Consider the following 20,244-nt stretch of genomic DNA (forward strand, 5'->3'; position numbering starts at 1 on the left):
CACTCCAATTTTTTTTTTTTTTTTTTTTTTTTTTTTTTTTTTTAAGCACAAATTTTTCCATTAATAAATCAATTACATATACTTTTTATTTTAAAGTTGATAATTTGAAAATATTTTATGTATGTTGATAAGAATTCAATAATATCTCAAACATATTTCGGAGTATTTTTAATATTTGTAATAGTAACAGTCAAACTTTAGTTTGACCACAAAACTTTAGAATGTAATTACATAGTACTCACTTCGTTTCTTTTTGTTCTCTACGTTTGATTTTTTACACGTTTATTAACGACAAATTAATGTAAATTGAGATTCCTCTATTTTATTATTTACACAAGGTAATTTAAGTTTATTTATAATGTTTTCACTTTTATCAAAATTCTAATATTGGGAAAATGAGAAAAAATAAATGTCCCAATGGAAAAGTGTGAAAGATTAAATGACCCAATGAATTTAATTGGTTAAAATAATCATTAGACATAAATTTTGATAAAATATTAAAGCATTTATGTGATAATGTGAAAAAATGTAATGAACAAAAAGAAACGGAGGGATTAATATTTTTGTTTGATTTTTTTTATACCCTAATTATTAGACGAAAAGGCTACATATACCCTCTGGGTATGATACTCTTGGCTGTAATTGGTTTAGAATTTTAAATTCCATGTGGGGTTGCTATTTTATATTTAAATTTTAATCCCATGTGAGGGTTGTTTATGTGAAAACAACCAATTACAGGCAAGGGTATGTTACTATTTGATGCCCAGGGTATATATATCAGCTTCCTTATTAGAGTACAACTCACCATCAAACTCAAGTCCGAAGTCCAATCAAAATGGACATAGACGCTGGGTATGGAATAGTACCATACCCTGGGCTCCCATTGATTGCTTTCACATAAGCAACCCCACATGGAATTTAAATTTAAATCTAAAATAGAAACCCCACATGAAATTTATAAATCTAAACCAATCGTAGCCCAGAAAATGACATTTTTCCATACCCATGGATATATGTAGCCTTTTCGACATAGTACAATGGTAGCAAGTGAGTGGTTTACAGCTGTCAACTGATGATTACAGCAAGTGCAAAAAACTAATGATCGCGTAATAGAGAATGGATAAATTATCGGATATTTCATGAAATACCCCCGAGGTTTAAGTTAATTCACCAGGTACCCTCGTTGTTTCAGTAATCTACCAGGTACCCCTCAGGTTTCATTTTCTCGCATGACTTAACCCTGCCGTTAAGTGGCCGTTAGAAAAAAAAATTTCACCAGGTACCCTCGTAATTTATTTCACCAGGTACCCCTGAGGTTTTTTAGATTTTCACCAGGTGCCCTTGTGCTTTATGGTAATTTCACCAGATACCCCTGCTCACCAACGGCTAGTTTTTTTAAAAAAAACTAGCCGTTGGTAAGCCTTCTCTATTTAAAGGGGGAGCCGCTGCAACTCTTCACTACAAGTTTATGTTCTTCCCCTTAACCAACTCATATTTTCCCTAATTCCCAACTCACCTTCAAATGAGCTTATATTCTCAATCCCAATCTTCTTCTACAACGTATGAATCCTCATACGTTGTAGTTCCAAACAAAACATGCAACATATGTGGGAAAAAATTTGCAATAAGAAGTTCTGAAACAATGAAAAATCCTCAAAGACTATATTACAAGTGTGACTTATGTGACAACTTCAAGTGGTGCAAGGGAAGCATTAAGCAACCACTGCCAATCAGAAACAACAGAGGTAGCACAAAGGAAGGAGAAATTGAAGAAAACAGAAGCTTGGATGAAGAAATTCACCAAATGAAGAAGAAACTCAAGCAGCAAAAGAAATTAATGCATGGAACTATCAATATTGGCATTGTAATGTTTTTTATTCTAGTATTTGTAATGAGAAAGTGAATGATGACATTTCATCAATAATATGATATTTCATTTCCGAATTAAGTAGCTTTACAAAAGTGTGCCCCCGACACGCAAAAACTTTAAGTGTAGCTCTACAAAAACTTGCTCCCATTGGCAAAAGATATACATGATAAGTTTAGCAAAAAGTTATGCATAAATCACAAAATCAAGTACGCTTCCTTTTTCCCTTACTTGATGCATTACGTTGTTGCTGTGAACTGGAAGCACCTTGATCTCCCCCTTGCTGTGAACCAGCTGCACCAGAACCAGCTGCACCAGCTGCACCAGCAGAACCAGAAGCACCAGCAGCAGCAGCAGCATCCTTCTTTTGCTTTGCTGTGGCCCCACCTCTGCATGTCCTTGCATTGTGTCCCACCTCCTTGCACTTACCACACCTCACAGTGCTATTTCTCTTTCCCCTTTTTGGATCATGTTTACCTATTTTTCTCAGTTTAGGGGGTCTACCTGATGCTCTCTTCATGGGTGGTGGGAGGATAATAGGAAGGTCAAAAGAAGGCCATTGGGTTGGGTCAGACATGGGGTGTATGTGCTCTGAGTAAGTTAACTTGTATGCTTGCCCTTTGAAGTAGTGAGACACAAAATCAGTAGCCTCAAGTCTTTGGTGGTAAATAACCCTAAGGCCATGTCTGCAAGGTATGCCAGATATTTGCCATACACCACAACCACAAGTCCTTGCATCAAACTTAATAGGGTATTTGACAGCCCCCTCTTTCACTTCATATTCCCCTCCCCCCAGCAACTGTTACAGAACAAAACCTGGTGAAACTAGCCGTTGCTGAGCAGGGGTATCTGGTGAAATTACCATAAAGCACAAGGGCACCTGGTGAAAATCTAAAAAACCTCAGGGGTACCTGGTGAAATAAATTACGAGGGTACCTGGTGAAAAAAAGTTTCTAACGGCCACTTAACGGCAGGGTTAAGTCATGCGAGAAAATGAAACCTGAGGGGTACCTGGTAGATTACTGAAACAACGAGGGTACCTGGTGAATTAACTTAAACCTCGGGGGTATTTCATGAAATATCCGATAAATTATTACGGAGTACACCTTCGAGATGGGAAAGTGTGAAACTAAATTAAATTACTGTAATACATTTCCCAATTACTGTTACAAGATTCCGGTTACTATTTTTGTCTGATGCTTTTTTTTTTACTAAATTATACTCAATGGATTTGTCGTTTAGTAGAAACACCCAAGCGTAACGGGAATCCCCCTTCCTAGTACGGAGTATGAATTTACGGAGTATGAAATTTTAACCCACCTTTAATTATTTCATGAAAATTTGGCATACTTTTCGCTTAATTAAAGTTTACTTGAGATCTAACCAAAAAGAGCCTCAAAATAAGAGTACGTAATTAAAGTTTATTTGGCACATTCATTGACTTGATATTATATTTACATAAATTGTAATTTTAGATCAAACGAACTCTTTATATTTACATAAATTAAGATAAAAGAGTAAAAGTGGATATTTATTTTGACACAAATATTTACAGAAATTTTAGTTCCTAATATTTACAGTAGTTAATTGACACATCAATGTTAAAAGCCAAATTTACAACGACCAGTGATTCGGGAATTGTAATGTTGGGTTATAGAAAGGTTCCACACTTCCACTTGTAACCATTATTCCCTCCGTCCTGAAATACTTACACTGTTTTTCTTATAAAGTCGTATCGAATTACTTGTACTGTTTCTATAAATGGTAAAATTTTGTGGTCCCATGCACCCTTCCCCTACCCCTTTACCCCCTTTAAAAATTTGACACATATCTCAATCTATATTAAAAAATACTCCACCCATCAACTACTCCACCGTCTAATTAAATAATAAGTCAATTACTTTGTATTAAACTCTATGCCGGTCAAACCGGTTCAAGTATTCTGGGACGGAGAGAGTATCAAAATTCAGTTGACTTTTATGTTTGTTTTCCAAATTATGAACCACACTTGCTTGATCATTCGCCACTACGGCACTACCCACTTCGCAGATAGGGAAGTAAAAACTTATATCAGATATATATTACTCCGTACTAAATACATATCAACCAACAACAAGATAAAATAGGGAAAAAACAAGTATAAGGATAAGACACAACAATCATTTTTTTTTATGTGAAAAATGACAATTTTACGTGACAATGAGTGTTTTTATGTGAAAAATGGCGTTTTATGCCTTTGATATGTTTTTGCTAATAGATCTCTGAATGTCGCCTCGCCGTTCTCCTTCCCAGTTTCACGTATGGTAGTCGATAGGGAAACGATACGTGATAACCTTTTTGTTATTACAGTACTATTAATAGTAATAAGAAATTTAAGTAAGAAAATCATGCATAAACAAAGAAAAATGAAGTATACGGTGAGAACTCGAATGTTGGGACAATACTCACCAATCTACTAGTAGTAAATTAGTAGTGATGGATATTACAAAGCAGGGGCGGATCCAGGAATTTATAAACGGGGGTCCAAAAATATTTTATGATTTGTTTTCTAATTTCTCATATTTACTCATTTAGGGGTTAAAATTGAGAGGTAAGTAGTCGAAATGTTAAAAACACCAAAATAAAATATGTGTAGGTTTTATGAACTTTTTTTTGAGTTTTCATAACAATGAAACTCAACACCTAGTCCAAATTTCAACAATAACTTGGGGTGATATCAATTTAAAATGGAAACCCCTGAACAAATAGCACACAAAGACACTAATAATAATAAAAAAAAAGGAATATCAACGGTTATGGGGCATTATGCTACTGTATACGTATGAGGGAATTAATTAAGCCCTAAGTCTAAAAAACATGCAACTATAAGTCTATAAAAGTGGAATTTTTGTAAAAGCAAAATCATGAACCATAGGAAAAAAGAAAGGCATGAAGGAAAAAGGAAAAAAAAATAAACATGAAAAATTTAGATGATCAACGAAGGACAAGTGAAAAACAAAAAAAAAAGTGGAAAAAAAAAAATCATATTTAACATTCTTTTAGGAGGATTCGAACCTAGACAAAATGTGTAACATAGTATAATTCTTTTATAAAAAACTCTGTAACATAAATTACTCTAGATATTTCATTCAAAATTACGATTTTATTAATTTGGTTAAATCACGTACACCTTAGAAACAATTTTTTGTAATCAATTGTCTATTGGTTCAGTAGTGATTGAAGCTGAAGTAATTAGTAGGAATGACCACGTGTTCGATCCGTTGCAACGATAATTGGGAGGGGACCGAAATATATTCAAATATAACTCGTCCAGAATCCAAATTAGCCCTAAAGGTAAAACGGATGGTAACACAAAAAAAAAACATTTTTTTGTAGATACCCATGTAGAATTATTTGGAGCCATCTACAAATTTATTTGAGTAATTGATAGGGAGCTATCAAATTTGGTCTGGAGATAATTTTCAAAGTAAATTCACTCACATAATTACAATTTGTTTTTGGATTTTGGCTAAACGAGAATATTATCATTTTCTTTATTTCTTTTTTTAATAGGAAAAGTAAAACAACCAACATAGTAAATCGAATGATTTAGACATTTAGAGTATCTGTTAATATTAAAGACGCAAGTGGTTCATTTATTAAAAAGTTTGGACCATCCTTAACTCCCATTTAACATTTTAACCAATATTATCAGATCAGGACAAATATTAATTTCTCCATTTTTGTTCCCATTCCTCTCTCCTCCTCCTCCTTCTCCTTCTTCCTCCATTCCCCTAGTTTTGCGAGATCTCATAATTACGTCGCACATAAAATTCTCCAGTAAAATTAAAGTGTGTCTACTACTACTACTACCACTAGCTAGCTTAGGTCACTTTCATCATCCATATCTATGGCTTCTTCTCCATTCTCTCTCCTCCCAAAATATCCCTTTCTTCATCATATCCTTATCTCAAATTGATTCAATCAATCCATAAACCAATCGATTTCCGAATTCAAATCTTTTTGATTTCATTTAACTTTTTATATCTTCCAATAGATTTCAGCTGAAAAATGGCGAACAACAATAACAATCACTACAATTATCGAAGAAGTATGTCAGATGAAATCTTGGAATGTATACTACCGTATATTCAAGATCCTCGGGATCGATCCTCAATATCATCGGTTTGCAGGCGATGGTATGAGCTAGATCGGTTGACCAGACGACACGTCACGATTGCGTTGTGTTACGCAACCACGCCTCTACAGCTCCATGATCGGTTTCCGAACATCGAGTCGTTGAAGCTCAAAGGAAAACCTAGAGCTTCCATGTATAATTTGATTCCGGAGGATTGGGGTGGTTATGTGGGACCCTGGGTTCAGACTCTGCCCAGATTTCCTCGCCTTAATAAGCTCCATTTTAGGCGGATGATTGTTACGGATGAAGATCTTGGGAGTATTGCCACCGCAAAAGGCCGTAATTTACAGTGCTTGAAGTTGGATAAGTGCTCTGGCTTCTCCACGGATGGTCTCTTGCGTATCACTAGCTCTTGCAGGTAGTTTACTCATTTTTCCCTTTTTTAATTTGTTCTACTTGGATGTTTTGTTTGTTTTTTCCGTCACGGATAATGATATACACAACTACACAACCCTTAAGCTAACTCTATCATTTGGGTACATTAGTAGTTTTGATGAGAGATACGGTAATGATTCATCATTTTGGTTATAATATTAAGTAGTGGTTATTAGGAGTTCATGATCTTTAACTGCTTTGTTTTCTAGAATTTGATAGGTAGCTGTATTTATTTATTTCTTGGTGAGTTTGTTGTTGGAATCTTGTTATGGTTCGAATTGAATGCACTTATTAGTTGCTACTCGGGCTGTTTGCCTAACTTGAACACAATTATTTATGTAACGTTTTTTTTCATTATTGAAGTACTGTATTTAATTTTGGTGGTTATTGTGATTATATTTGTTTGGTATTTTTGTGTTTGGCGGTAATCATACTGTGAAATGTGATTGCTTTGACTAGTTTGGCAGCCATGGTTGCAATTTACAAGGGATTTGGTGCTCTCTGTGGCTGTTTTCTGCCTTTTGCTGTTGCACAAAGGGTATCTTATTCCATTGTAGTATCTAGTGTATATATAAAATGAACCTAGGCGCTAAGGGTCAAGTGCTTTTATTAATGACGTACAGGGGAGGCGCAAAAAGGTGCACTTAAAGGCACAGTGAGGTGACCCCAAGCCTTACTTACAGCTGCCATTTTACACCATAATTTTTTTTTTTGGGCGCACCTCACTTTGGCGAGGGCAAAAAGGCACAGAAGAATCCTGAAGTAAATGTGTTATACTATTGTTATCAAAGGCCAATTAGGGGTGAAACGAGAGATCTAGCCATCTAGGTGAATTATTGAATTTATGTGTGTTATTAATTGAATTTTCTGATGCAAACTAAAACTTTGGATGATGAGGAGTGAGTATTATTAGAATGTGCACTTGTGAAGGGTTTTTGATTATTAGTGGCAAGCAAGGTACATAATCTTTTGCCAATTTGTATGTTAATGGCTGCGGATCTCAGATACATAGTTTAACCTTGATGCCACAGTCACCTTGTGATTTGGTGAAGCATTCTTGGTAAAGGAATGTTTTGTGGTGGTTAGTTTGGAGTACTTTAGTGTTGAAATTCTATTCGAGGATAAACGCTAAGGTTTTTGTTTCAATTCCCTTTCTTTCCACCTAAAAAAGCAACAACATGTGAATACCGTACCCCTGTATAAGTGCCCACTGAACTACCTACAGTCGGTTGAGCAGCCTTTAATGATGATATCAGTTCTCTAGAGGAATGATAGATCTGATCCTTGGAATGACCAAAGAACAAGGGGGCTCTGTCCAGTGTAGACTGTAGTTGCTTCTTACAAAGGCTGTAACTGTAAGCCTATGTTTGTAACTGATGGACTGTGTAACCCTGGCACAGCAAATTTGCTGGTTTGATGGTGTCTGATACATCTTCCAATATTCACTGTTATGTGCCTCAAGGAGAGGGAGAGGGAGAGGGAGAGGGAGGGGGAGAGAGGGGGAGATTTTGTACCTATTCACCCACCAAGTCAGTCCATGCTTAACTTAATATTTCAGATCCAGGGTTTGAGAGAAAATGTTCTAGATCATAATCCAAATAAGTCAGTGAGCTACGCAGCAGTTGCCAATTGAAGGCAAACCCCATCATAACAAGAAGCAGTATGTCGTGGCTTTTATTTGTTGGTTTGCGGCGAGTTGAATTCAGTAGATGGCTAGATTAGGTTCCGTGCGTGCTAAAATAATTTGATCAGCTTTTTGTAACATATTTGGCTGAAGTATTTCTCTCATAAAAGTTACTGCATAATTAATAAATCTTTAACATTACTAATTTAACTATCTTGCAATTTCAGTCGTACTATGTATTACATATTTTATAGTCTTAATGCGCTCATTTGACCAAAATATTCGATATAATAATATGCTAATTTGACCACAATATTAAGTAAATATATTTTCCATTTTTAATATATCGATTTGACTAAAATATTGCCAAAATAATAAATTAATTATGTGACATCTATTATTTCCATAAACATTTCCATAGATAAATACGGAGTAGTTTATAAAAAGGTACAGAAAATTAAAATTTAAATAAAGTAATTTTTTTTTTAGAAAGGAAGTTTTTGGTGGGAAAATTTTGCAATTCTTGTTGTCTGTTTTACTATAAAGTAAATAGACGCTCCGGTTGGGTGTCTTCTCTCATGCAGCTGGGTTTCTTTCTCTTTCGTTTTGGCAAATATAACTTTATTAATAACCTAAAAGAAGGAAGTTACAAACTACAGAGCCTCAAAACAACAAAAAATGAATCTAGCTTACCATAACAAATGCATCAGTGAACGATCTTTCTCTTTCGCGTGGCTGTGCTAGCTAGAAATTTTATGATTACTGTGTCCCCATAATCATGTCCAAATTCCGGATGGAGTCCTGTCTCCATAATTTTTAAGAATTACTGTATTACATACCCGAGTCCAATTACCCTCTTCCTCCCCTCTTTGCTGGATTTCATGGCAAAAATGATCTGCTAGCAGACAGTAGAGCTGTAAATGCTTTTCCCAGGAAATATTGGGATTCTGTTATTTTGTTATCTGTTATGGTTTTTGTATTCTGTTCCTGGATATGCTTTCTCTTCCTGGTTTTCAACTTTTTTGTTGCCATCAAAAAGTGCAGCCCTCTAGCCTGATCGTTCGTTTACTTCTATTTTTGTCTGAAAATGATGCGGGATTTTGGGTACATGTTGCATATAGATAATTGATTTTCTTCTTTCTTTGTTCGGTAGGAAGCTATATACGTAATATGTATGTGTATTGTGTCTACTTGCTTCTGCACTCATTGGAAACGGTTACTATTTGAAACTGATGAGGGTATAAACTTTTCCTCTGATGTAGAAACCTGAGAACACTGTTTCTGGAAGACAGTGGTGTCGAGGAGACTAATGGTGAATGGTTTCACCAGCTGGCACTACACAATATAGTTCTTGAAACTCTGAACTTCTATATGACTTTTATGGAGAAAATCACAGTTGAAGATCTTGAACTTCTTGCCAGAAATTGTCCTTTAGTCTCTGTGAAAATTGGAGATACTGATCTTGTTCATCTTGGAAAATTTCTTCGTACAGCGACGAGATTGCAAGAGTTCTCCGGTGGTTCTTATAACGAAGATTTAGACCAATATGGTAATATTGTATTTCCAGCTCAATTAACTTCATTGGGTCCCATGTTCTTGGTGAAAAGTCATTTGCCTGTATATTATCCAATTGCACACTCGCTGCGGAGGTTGGATCTTGTTTATGCATCGCTTAACAGTGAGGGGCACTGCGATCTGATACGTAGATGTCAAAATTTAGAAGTTCTGGAGGTATAATCTACATTTCTCTCTGATTACAGAGTATTTATTATCGTTTTCTTGATGCTTTTACAAAACACATTATTTGTTTCTTGTCATTTGATTGACTTGTCTCTCAAGAGTGTTGCCCACCTATTTCATAATAGTAATATGGAGTATATTGCATCTTCATTTTTGTCATGACCACATTTTGGTACTCAGATTTCTGCATACAAACTTACATCCTTGAGATTTCTTGCTCTCTTACTCTTTGTGTCTTCTTCTCACGTGCTTAATGTTTATCTCTTGTAAACAGACGACAAATGTAATTGGTGATCAGGGTTTGGAAGTTGTATCTTTGACGTGCAAAAGACTGAAGAGACTACGTATAGAACGAGGGCCAGAGCCAGATGAACGAGGGCCAGAGGCAGTTGAGCAAGGACTGGACCCTGAACCAGGTGTGGTTACACAGACGGGATTAATTGCTGTAGCACAAGGATGCCCTGACCTAGAATACCTAGCCGTTTATGCGACCGATATAACAAATGAAGCCTTGGAATGTGTAGGTGCAAACTTAAAATATTTGACTGATTTCCGACTTGTATTACTTGACAGAGAAGAAACAATCACTGATTTGCCACTGGATAACGGAGTCCGAGCTCTATTACGGGGTTGTCAAAATATGCAACGGTTTGCGTTGTACCTCAGACAAGGAGGTTTGACTGACACTGGTCTGGGGTACATTGGTGAGTTCAGTAAGAAAGTGAGGTGGATGCTTCTAGGTTATTTGGGGGAAACTGATGCAGGTCTAATAGAATTCTCAAAGGGATGCCCTAGCCTTCAGAAACTAGAGATGAGGGCTTGTTACTTTACAGAACATGCACTGGCTACTGCAGCAATACAACTGCCTTCTCTAAGGTACATGTGGGCCCAAGGATACCGAGCATCTCAAACGGGGTTTGTTGATATAGTACAAATGGTTCGACCATATTGGAACATTGAGCTGATTCCTGGGGATCAGTACAATCACAACAGCGACGACGACAATGGCCAGCCTGCTAGGGTTGACCATCCATCCCATATTGTTGCTTATTACTCGCTTGCTGGACAGAGAACAGATCATCCTGCTACTGTTTACCCTCTGCCCCTGCCGGAACCCTAGTGTGGTAGAGTCTGTATATATTCCCACTTCTTTTTCGATTGGGATTTTCTGCTCCACCATGTTCATACAGTTTTGATATCTTCTTTCTTTGAGAGTCGATTTTGATTGTTTTTTAAACATTTTCAAGACAATAAGGTTGTTTCTGAGCTGTTGTATTCTTCTTGTCTTGTACCAGTAGTTTTTTTTAATCTCATTCTCTTACACACTCTGTAGTCTGTATCCCTCTTATTGTTTGGCATGCTGCATTTTTGGAGCAAATAATATCTATCCCATCTAAAATACTTACAAGTGTTTTTCTTCCTCTTCCTATGTTTAAGGTTGATGATTCCATGTATTAAGGTAGAGCTACCTCTAATCTTGGTTTACTAACTAAGCAAAAAGACTACATGTACCCTCAGGGTATGAAATAGTTTCATACCTTTGGCTGTGATTGGTCTAAAATTTCAAATTCAAATATTATTTAATATTTTAGATTTAAATTTCAATCCAATGTAGGGTTGCTTATATGACAACTACCAATGAAAGCGAGTATGTTACTATTTGGTACCCTGGGGGTACATGTAGCAGCTTTCTTAACCAAGGCTATATGGATGGATGGTCTTTTAATAGATAGTACATTTTTGTCAAGTTGATTATGAGTATTTCTGTTTTACCACAGTGAACCTGTTACCTGTTGGATGTACTTCATAATAATCAGCATGGGAAAATTTTGAAGGGGGGTCAGAGAAAGAACAATACTCCACTCTGTAATTCGCAGAACTCCCCATATGGATATCCAGTATCCTACAGGAAACTGAGCATATAAATAAGAAACAAAACAGGGTCACAGACTTATAGAAGTTAATCACTGAGGTTAGCACATTATGTTAATTAGAAACTAATTGATCAGTACAGACTTTATTAATCAGAGTTCAGAATTCTATCAGACAGCACTTGTTTCATTGAATCATTCTTCCATTTATTTGTTTTGAAGAACCTTTTGTTCAAACTTGTAAACTTGTTAATTTCGAGCTGATCTCTACTCCCTAACAACAAATCTTGAAGTTGTTGGAGAACAGACATTTCCAGGGTGTAACCAAGTTAGCAATTTCAATTATTTGTTCATCAATGTTGCATATTTTTTTCCTTGTTAGTTAGCTGCCTCCATTTAAATTATTGAGATTTTCTGATTTTTTTTTAATTTCTTTTTGCTATCAGTCAACCAACCACTGAACTGGTTGCTATGATGTTGGGGCCAATGAACAAACACTAATCCTGTCATTAGTGCTTGATTAGGACATAATTAGTCGGCTTCGACAACAACGTGCAGCGCAGGATGCATAGTTCCAACCTCGAACAGTTGACTAATCCATAATTAAGAAATAACTTAAATAAACTCGATCACTAAGCATCATTAAGAAATGACACAATGAATTTACTTCTTTTAACTACACTCATAGTCTCATACAAATGTGAAAAGTACTTTAGTTTAGATCAGGAATAGATTAACAAAAAGAGCATCATAGATTTTGCATTAAGTGTATTTTTGAAAGGTTAAGGTGTAGTCATAGTCTACTTTTAAAAGATTAAATAAAGATTAAAGATGGGTGACATTATGCTTTTCTTCTCCCATATATGTGCGCAATTTGCATGAACTGTTTAAAACAACAAAGAGCCATAACTTATTATGTGGGACTTTTTGTCCTCTGCCTTAAAAAATAAAAATAAAAATAAAAAATAAAAGAGAAGAAGAAGAAGAAATAGATAAATTGTACTGGATTAGTTGCAATTTAGGAACTTTTAATCTCTTAATTAGCTTATTTTTCAGAAAATCAAATCTCTCGTCTATTTTAGGATTCTCTCCGTTTCTTTTTGTATCAATTTCTTATCTTAAGGTGATTTAAGAAACCCTTTTATTTAGTTCTCGCCACTAATGCTTGTCTATGAGGATATTGATCGTATGAAAGATGTTTTTGAGTCTTTTAATGTCTGTCATGTTCGTAGAGCCGGAAATACCTTGGCTCATCTTATCACAAGATGGGATATCGAAGGTGAAGAGTTTGTATGGTTAAACAATTTTGCCCAAAGTCTAACCACTTTGGCGGAGCTTGATTTGATTTAATAAAGGCCGGCCTAACATTTTATTCAAAAAAAAAAAAAACCTTCATTTTCCCTTTATGCATTCTTAACCGTTAATTTAAGAAATGGACTTTTCTATTGTTTTAGGAAACAGAGAGGATTCTCATTCTATCGGCCTATTACTTTTTTTATTTATTTTTTCTGCTCCTATTGTCTGAATGTTTTGAGATCATATAACTATATAAGTACTTCCTTTGGCTGCATACATGAAAGTGAAATATAAGAACATTAGGAAGTCATATTGTTGCAAATCTCCAATGATATACTTATGTGATGGCAACTTCAATAACAGCAACATAATACCTATTGTAATACTATTGAGTATTGACAGGTGTGGCGTGTTAGGAAACACACCTATTGTTTACAAAATTACAAGTATTCTTCTTTATTTCTATTCCCAAAAAGAAAAGCGGTGCGATTATTAAGGGACGGAGAGAGTATTTTTCTATTTAATTTGTTGCCAATATTACAAAATAACCTCCAAATATATGAGGGTTTCCAGAATAGTTAATAAGGTCAATTACTTTGTTGGTACTTAGTATAAAACTTTGTTTTTTTTTAATTCACATATAAACATAAGAAATTTCTTAAAGCATCAATTATTATAACGGTTTTTTCATGAAATGCCCATGGGGTTTTACGAAATTCACCAAATACCCCTGCGTGTTTCAAAATACATAGTATACCCCTATTTAAACTTAAAGTGCACCAAATACCCCTAGACTTAACGGCCGTTAGGACTCCGTTAGTGTTACTTTACCTTTATACCCTTACTCACCCAATATTCTACATTTAACTATTTTTTTTTAAAAAAAGTTTAAAAAAGTTTTTTCTCTCTCCTCCCCTCTCTGTTAGTCGACCCATCTTCCACCGGTTCCTTCTTCTTCTTCTTCTTCTTCTTCTTAATCATTTCAACAGAAAAAAAAAACTTGCACAATTCTTTTGAGATTTTGCACTATCTTCCTCATATCATCATAAATCTATTTCCCCAAAACCCAGTGCACTATCTTCCTCATATCATCATCATCGTCGATCATCATCATCGTCGATCATCATCATCATGAACCAGAAACTCTATTTTCTCCTTGAACCTAGAAATTTTGTGGGAGAGTCATTTCTTACCATTTAAATTCAATCCGTTACATAATTCCGTTCAAATTTGGCTCGATTTCGTTCGAATTTGTTGAATTTTGAGTCGATTTTGCAAGCCAAACCCTTGATTTCGAATTTGGGGGTTTTAATTTGTTATTTGTTTAATGTAATTGGGCATGTATAATTGATGTTAAACATATATATATACTCACGTTTCTTGCTTTTGCTTCTCATAAGCAGCGATTTCATAAGCAGAACCTTAGTGCCGTGGAAGTGGTACCATGTTCGGTCTTGTTTTAGGTGACGCGAGCCAAATGGGGTTCTCTATTAAGTTCTTCAGCATCGATGTATGCTTCCTGTTAGCCTTCCTTCTGAATGTGCAGTCAATAAGGGATTACAGCCATGCCAATATTCTGATCAATGTGCCTTTCAAGAGGATTTCATCTCCATGACTGCAAATTATGTTGGGAGGATTGTTAACAGGGGAGGTTACTTTTGGTCTCTTGGATTGCGTGCCTTCTTGTTAAGTAGAATACTAGTGCAACTAGGATAATAGATTTAAGATTGTACGTTAGTTGAATTAGCCTAGGATTATACTACTGTGATATTCCTAGTTTGAGTTAAGTTAGAACTCTCATACTTGTACTATATATTCTGGTTGCCTAAACATTAATTAACAGAATTTGAGTGGTATTTGTCACTTCTACTTCTCATAAGCAGTTGTTTCTTTGGATATTTGGGCCTATACCTATGTTCTGTAGTTGTATATGTTTGGTTGTGTTGTTTTATTTCTTGGATTTTACAGTTGAGTTCAGGGGTTTGAGTGATGAGGAGTGTATTTTAGATGATACTCCGTACAGATGAGGAACAAGCTTTGTAATTGGGTTTGATTTCTGTAATAGTTTCTTATATTGTGGTGGGTGTTTGTGCTGGATAGGTTGGCTTTTGGTATAGGATTATTAGAACACAAAGTTTTGATGAATTTTGGTGAATTGAAAATAGGTGATAGCTTGATTTCAATGTTAGGTTCACAAAATCATGTCTCAAAAGCTGCTTGCCAATTCTCTTTGATAAACACTGGTTTGCCATTTTTGTTTGTGTTCTAAGGGTGTTGTTTGCAGTTGCCAGGGCAACACCCAAAGCTGATGATCTCTGGTTTTGTCATTTTATTATGGCCATTGATCTTGGTTCTTATAATGAACTTCCTGCATATTTAGATTTTGATGTAAACACAAAATTACTAATAGCATACGCAGTTAGAATTAAATTCTGTAATTTAAAAGCAGTTTGGGTAGTTGGTACAAATAATTTTAATAATAGGTGTATATTGTGCAATAGGTTTATAATTAGGTGTATTTGGTGAATTATAAACATGACTTAACGGATGACTAACGGAAAGTCATAATAGGGGTATTTGGTGAACAGTACGAAAAAAATAGGGGTATACTATGTATTTTAAAACACGCAGGGGTATTTGGTGAATTTCGTGAAACCTCAGGGGCATTTCATGAAAAAACCGTTATTATAAACTGAATAACAAAACAAATAGTATATTTTCAAAAAAAAACACACAATTTCTTAGCTAAAGAAATAGTACAAACAATTAACTTTTTTTTTACATATGATCTGATTAATAAAGAAAAATTAAGCAAAATTATTATAATAGTTCATCATTCAAATGTATACTGGGCATTAAAATTTTATTACTTATAAGAATGACTTTTTCTCTTTTTTCATTACTTTAGAGTCATACGTTATACCATTGTAGAGATAGTTAGAACTTTACATTATGGCATGTGTGCACGCGCATGACATGGCACATCGTTATTTCACTTGCCAAATCACAGTGACACATGGCAATGTGACATTTTTTGCCTTGGAGATTTAATAATAGTATAGATTTTGGGTATATTTATCATTTTGATTTTTACCTTGGAATAATACTTGTATAGAAGCTACAGCCGAGGCAACATACGATGAGAGGGCCGGGGTCACTTGAAATTTAAAAAAATACATAATTTTGATTAAAGTTTCATCGATTTTTAAATAGTGCTCCCACTAACTATAATATCTAGATTTGTAATTTTGGAGAAGCTCAAAAATCAACTTAATAAATTTAGAGAGTGATATGTTTAATCGGAACGTCTATTATTTAGGGACGAACAGAGTAAACAGAAATCTAGCAATAGGCAAATAAAGACCACGATTGTAGTATATAATTTCCCATAACTTTAATTTTTATCAATTTTCATACACACAACTCTTGGAAAGTATATAATTTCCCACAACTTTAAACGTAAAATTATGCTTATACCTTTCTTTTTTGTGATGATACTCATGCATAATTCTCTTCCAAGAATCTTGACCTTAAATTCAACATATGAATCCATAAAAAAATTGTTTTTTTTATAAGAATCTTGAAAAAAAATCGAATGTTTTTATCATCTTGTCTGGGGATCAACCCAATCATTTTGCTTTAGTTTTACTATTATGTAAATAAAAATAAATTTTCAAATTTTAGTGCCGAAAGTTGTTGCTAGATTCAATTCTTTCCTTATCTCAAATCTACACCTTGTAATTTAATTCATGAGAATGCAACATTACAAGAAATTCAGAGCTCAAAGAGATGAAGTATTCCCTACCCAAAGAAGGAATCACTAAGGTACATCTCAAGATAATGGAATATTATTACTACTATTAAGCTTCCTAGGCCATTTGAAAAGAATAGTCAAGATCTCATTCTATTTTATATAATGGAAGATCATAATGGACATTATTCTAAAATTATATTTATAAAACCAAAGAATTCCAAAAGCAATAATAATGTTCACATAAACCATTTTGGGTTGTGGAGGAAGGGAGTGTAAAACCAAAAACTCTTTAGCTTTTATAATATTCTAAAATGCTCCTGATATATCCTATCTCAAATATAAAATGTGACATCAAAATTGTCAAAAGGTAAAATATTCTTGCACGTGAGGGAAAAAAGGATGTCCTTAGTACAAGAGTGAATATTAAATCCCTATCTCTAAAATAGAAAGGAGAATGTAACTACTAATTATTCAACCAAAGTAATTCTCAATTAAAAACCCTGAACGAACCTACTAGATCATTATCTTTTATGTTGTCATTGTAGATCGATATATATCCTTTAACTTATTGAGTTATTATTCATGGAGCTAGTCGGTAAAAAGGTGAAAAATAATTAGGATATTTTGAGCTTATACGGTGAGAAGTTGTTAACTACCAAGGTGCGTTGTTTGTTTGTTTGTTAGTGGAATTCAGAGTCACCCCAATGAGTAAGTGATGCTGATCAAGTGTTTGGTCACTTTGGACATGTTTCATCCACTATAAATCTATGAACTAATGAATGGCTGATACGTCTTTTACATTTTGTAGAAAAATATAAAAGCAACCAATCAGATTCAAAGGAATTATCCTTTGAGGGTCAGCTAATTTGGCTGCAGCTTTTTTGGTATGACATGGCTGATTATCCTACTTGTCTAGATTCTTCCTTTTTTCCCCTAACTCCCTATACTTATCACTCCACGAAAAAAAATTAAAAAAAAAAAAAAAATATACAGTCGGGTTGAACCATATACATATTATTAGTACTACATTACGTTGTATCATTCATTCTTATTGCTCCATTTGGTAGGGGTGTGATATGATGCGGGTTTTGGTGGAATCTTGGTCATTTTGGTTCTGATAATTGCTCTACTAATTTTGGAAAGGTGCAAATCTTAAGGATACACTAGGCATTATGATGGCATAACATAACATTATGGTATTAAACATTGTATAGGTGAATGTAGGACATGATGCTCAAGGAAATTAACTGAATTGTTCATTCTCATAAGACACGAAAAATCCATCTAAGCATTATATCCACCTCTGAAGATGACACACTATATGAAAAATCCTAGATCCGTCACTGTAAAAATCAAGATTGAGATTGACTAGCTAGACGACTAGATTGATATTCTGATGAGTACTACCAAAAGGAAAAAAAATCATAATTCAAAATATACATTGTAACCCTTCAAAAGATTTCAGATGTTTTCACATTCTGTAGATGTCTACAAACTACGAGTAATTAATGAACTGATCGATGATGATGGGAGTTTGAGACATGTGATTTTACCACACAAGAACCATAAACAGAGATAGTTGTTGTTTTCTTTACCCTTTTTAAAAAAAAACTCTAATGTGATCCTACATAGGCTGAGGCTCCTTGGTAGGCACTACTGTACAGATTCTGCCGTCCATGAGTTGGTGAATCGAAAACCATGAATGCTTCACCATTAGAGTTACTCCAATCAAGCAACATCTTAGGCATTATGTTGAATGATTTCTGAAGCAATGGAAATGATGCCTTTTGATCTGTTTCTGAAACTGTATTCATACCATTTTCTGATAAATTAGCAGTAGTGATATCGTGAATGCTTGGTCTTCGTTTATCCTTCCCTCCTGAAGTCTGCCTTAGGAAGTACTTTTGAGCATGGCTAGCTACTTGTGTTGGTGTTTTTGATATAACAAAGTTCCTTGATATGTTTCTCCAGTCTCCTTTCCCATGTTTCTGAAGTCCTAGCAGAAAACGCCTGCACATTTCATTCTTAATTACTCAACATTCTTCACTAAATATTATCCTAATTGTAACATGACAGTAATCAGATATTAAAATTAGTAATCAGGTCTACTACAACAGTTTAAAATTGCAGATAATAGTGTAACAGCTTTCACAATTATCAAACAAGTAAAATAAAGAATAAGAAAGATAGTAATTGGATTTGGGGTGTTACCTATGCTCATCTTCAGTCCAAGGAACACCCTTTTTCCTCTCTTGTTCATGAGGTCTAGACATAGAAGCAGACCTTTTCCTAAAAGGATCAAATTTGGCATGATCATCAACCCAATCCAAAGTGAAAGGAGAAGCAAGATAACCAGGAATCGGAACCAAACCAGCTTCGATATCAGTCACATCAACTAACAATTCCTCATACTGTTTCATCACATCCCAAACAGATTTCCCAGGAATCATATCAGCAATTCTAGACCATCTATCAGGAGTTTTCTCATCAAATATTGCAAGTGCTTTCTCAAACCTCTTGTTCTCTTCCTTTGTCCATATTGTGCTCTTTGAATCCCCACCAAACAACCAATTATCATAACTTGAATTTGTGTACATAGAACCTGGATATATTGCTCCCATTTCAGATATTGGAAATCAGAAATGAGAATTTCTCCCCTGCTTTTTTTTTTTTTTTGTGGGGGTGGTTTATTTTTGCTTCTCTCTCTAAAAAGAAACTCAAACTTTATTCTAGTTCATGGTTTTTAAGAGAGATGAAATGGGAGAATTTAAAGGGGGGTGATGGACTGACGGTCTGATGATCAAAATAGCAAAAACAGAGGAAATAAGGAGGAAAATGAAGTTTCAGAATGACCCAAAATATTTGTTGAAGATAGAATCAGAATAAAACTTTGATTAAAATTAAATTTTGAAGAATCACTTACTATAAAGACCTTAACTTTTTTTTTAATTTTACTTCAGAATCAAAGTTAAAAAAATAAAAAATAAAAAATAGAAAAAGGCACCGACTTTGTCCTCCACAAGCACTAAAAATTAGAGGTAGTGCAGACCCTACCAAATACTGCTACCTTACAACTTGCACTTCCTGTCCACTGGAGTTGGAAGAAGAAGAACAATTCTCCAGATTCTGAATTTATTATTAATACTGTTTTTATTTTACTAAATTATGAGAGTTTAATAATTTTGTAATGGGTTTTTAGTTTGGAGATTATGAAGTTATTGGAGAAGTGTACAAAAGAAGAGAGGGGGAGAAAATGGTTTGACCTTAATTTGGTTTTGGTGGTAGAAATTGAGAATGAGAGGAAGGCAGGTGGTGAGGAAGAACAGTTATGGGTTGATTGATAGAGAAACATTGGACTAATAACTTGAGAGCTGACGGCTGTCACTCTATAATCTTTTGGTTTTTCACTCATTGAGTCATTGGTCGGAGTAGAGATCACATGTCTTTTCCTAATGGTCTATGGCTTGTTCGGCAAATTTAGTTGTTCGAGTAAGTACTCGACGGTTGGCTAGAGCATAACGTGAGCGGTTTAGTAATTGG

The 20,244-nt window shown here is 34.7% G+C and overlaps 2 protein-coding genes across 2 annotated transcripts; one reads left to right on the forward strand and one right to left on the reverse strand.

The window, feature by feature from the left end:
* Window positions 1-5,539: 5,539 nt before the first annotated feature.
* Window positions 5,540-11,184, forward strand: LOC110805655 (coronatine-insensitive protein 1). Its single transcript, XM_022011279.2, has 3 exons — window positions 5,540-6,402; window positions 9,306-9,774; window positions 10,058-11,184. Exons 1-3 carry the CDS (start codon window positions 5,918-5,920, stop codon window positions 10,901-10,903), a joined length of 1,800 nt encoding a protein of 599 aa, XP_021866971.1. The 5' UTR covers window positions 5,540-5,917; the 3' UTR covers window positions 10,904-11,184.
* A 6,754-nt stretch (window positions 11,185-17,938) lies between these two features.
* Window positions 17,939-20,043, reverse strand: LOC110805672 (transcription factor DIVARICATA). The gene is made up of 2 exons (XM_022011301.2): window positions 18,916-20,043; window positions 17,939-18,714 (listed from the first exon to the last, which is right to left on the reverse strand). The coding sequence occupies exons 1-2, from the start codon at window positions 19,323-19,325 to the stop codon at window positions 18,318-18,320; spliced, it is 807 nt and encodes a 268-aa protein (XP_021866993.1). The 5' UTR covers window positions 19,326-20,043; the 3' UTR covers window positions 17,939-18,317.
* Between the last annotated feature and the right edge of the window lie 201 nt (window positions 20,044-20,244).

Source organism: Spinacia oleracea, chromosome 1, assembly GCF_020520425.1.
Source record: "Spinacia oleracea cultivar Varoflay chromosome 1, BTI_SOV_V1, whole genome shotgun sequence".
Classification (NCBI taxonomy): domain Eukaryota; kingdom Viridiplantae; phylum Streptophyta; class Magnoliopsida; order Caryophyllales; family Amaranthaceae; genus Spinacia; species Spinacia oleracea.

What these genes read in the sequence shown, in the direction of transcription:
- LOC110805672 (XM_022011301.2), bottom strand. Translation starts at nt 19,325, where the DNA reads ATGGGAGCAATATATCCAGGTTCTATGTACACAAATTCAAGTTATGAT. An exon ending in TGGACTGAAGATGAGCATAG is followed by an intron (nt 18,715 to 18,915) that starts GTAACACCCCAA and finishes TGAAATGTGCAG; the next exon opens with GCGTTTTCTGCTAGGACTTC.
- LOC110805655 (XM_022011279.2), top strand. Translation starts at nt 5,918, where the DNA reads ATGGCGAACAACAATAACAATCACTACAATTATCGAAGAAGTATGTCA. An exon ending in CGTATCACTAGCTCTTGCAG is followed by an intron (nt 6,403 to 9,305) that starts GTAGTTTACTCA and finishes CCTCTGATGTAG; the next exon opens with AAACCTGAGAACACTGTTTC. An exon ending in AAAATTTAGAAGTTCTGGAG is followed by an intron (nt 9,775 to 10,057) that starts GTATAATCTACA and finishes TCTTGTAAACAG; the next exon opens with ACGACAAATGTAATTGGTGA.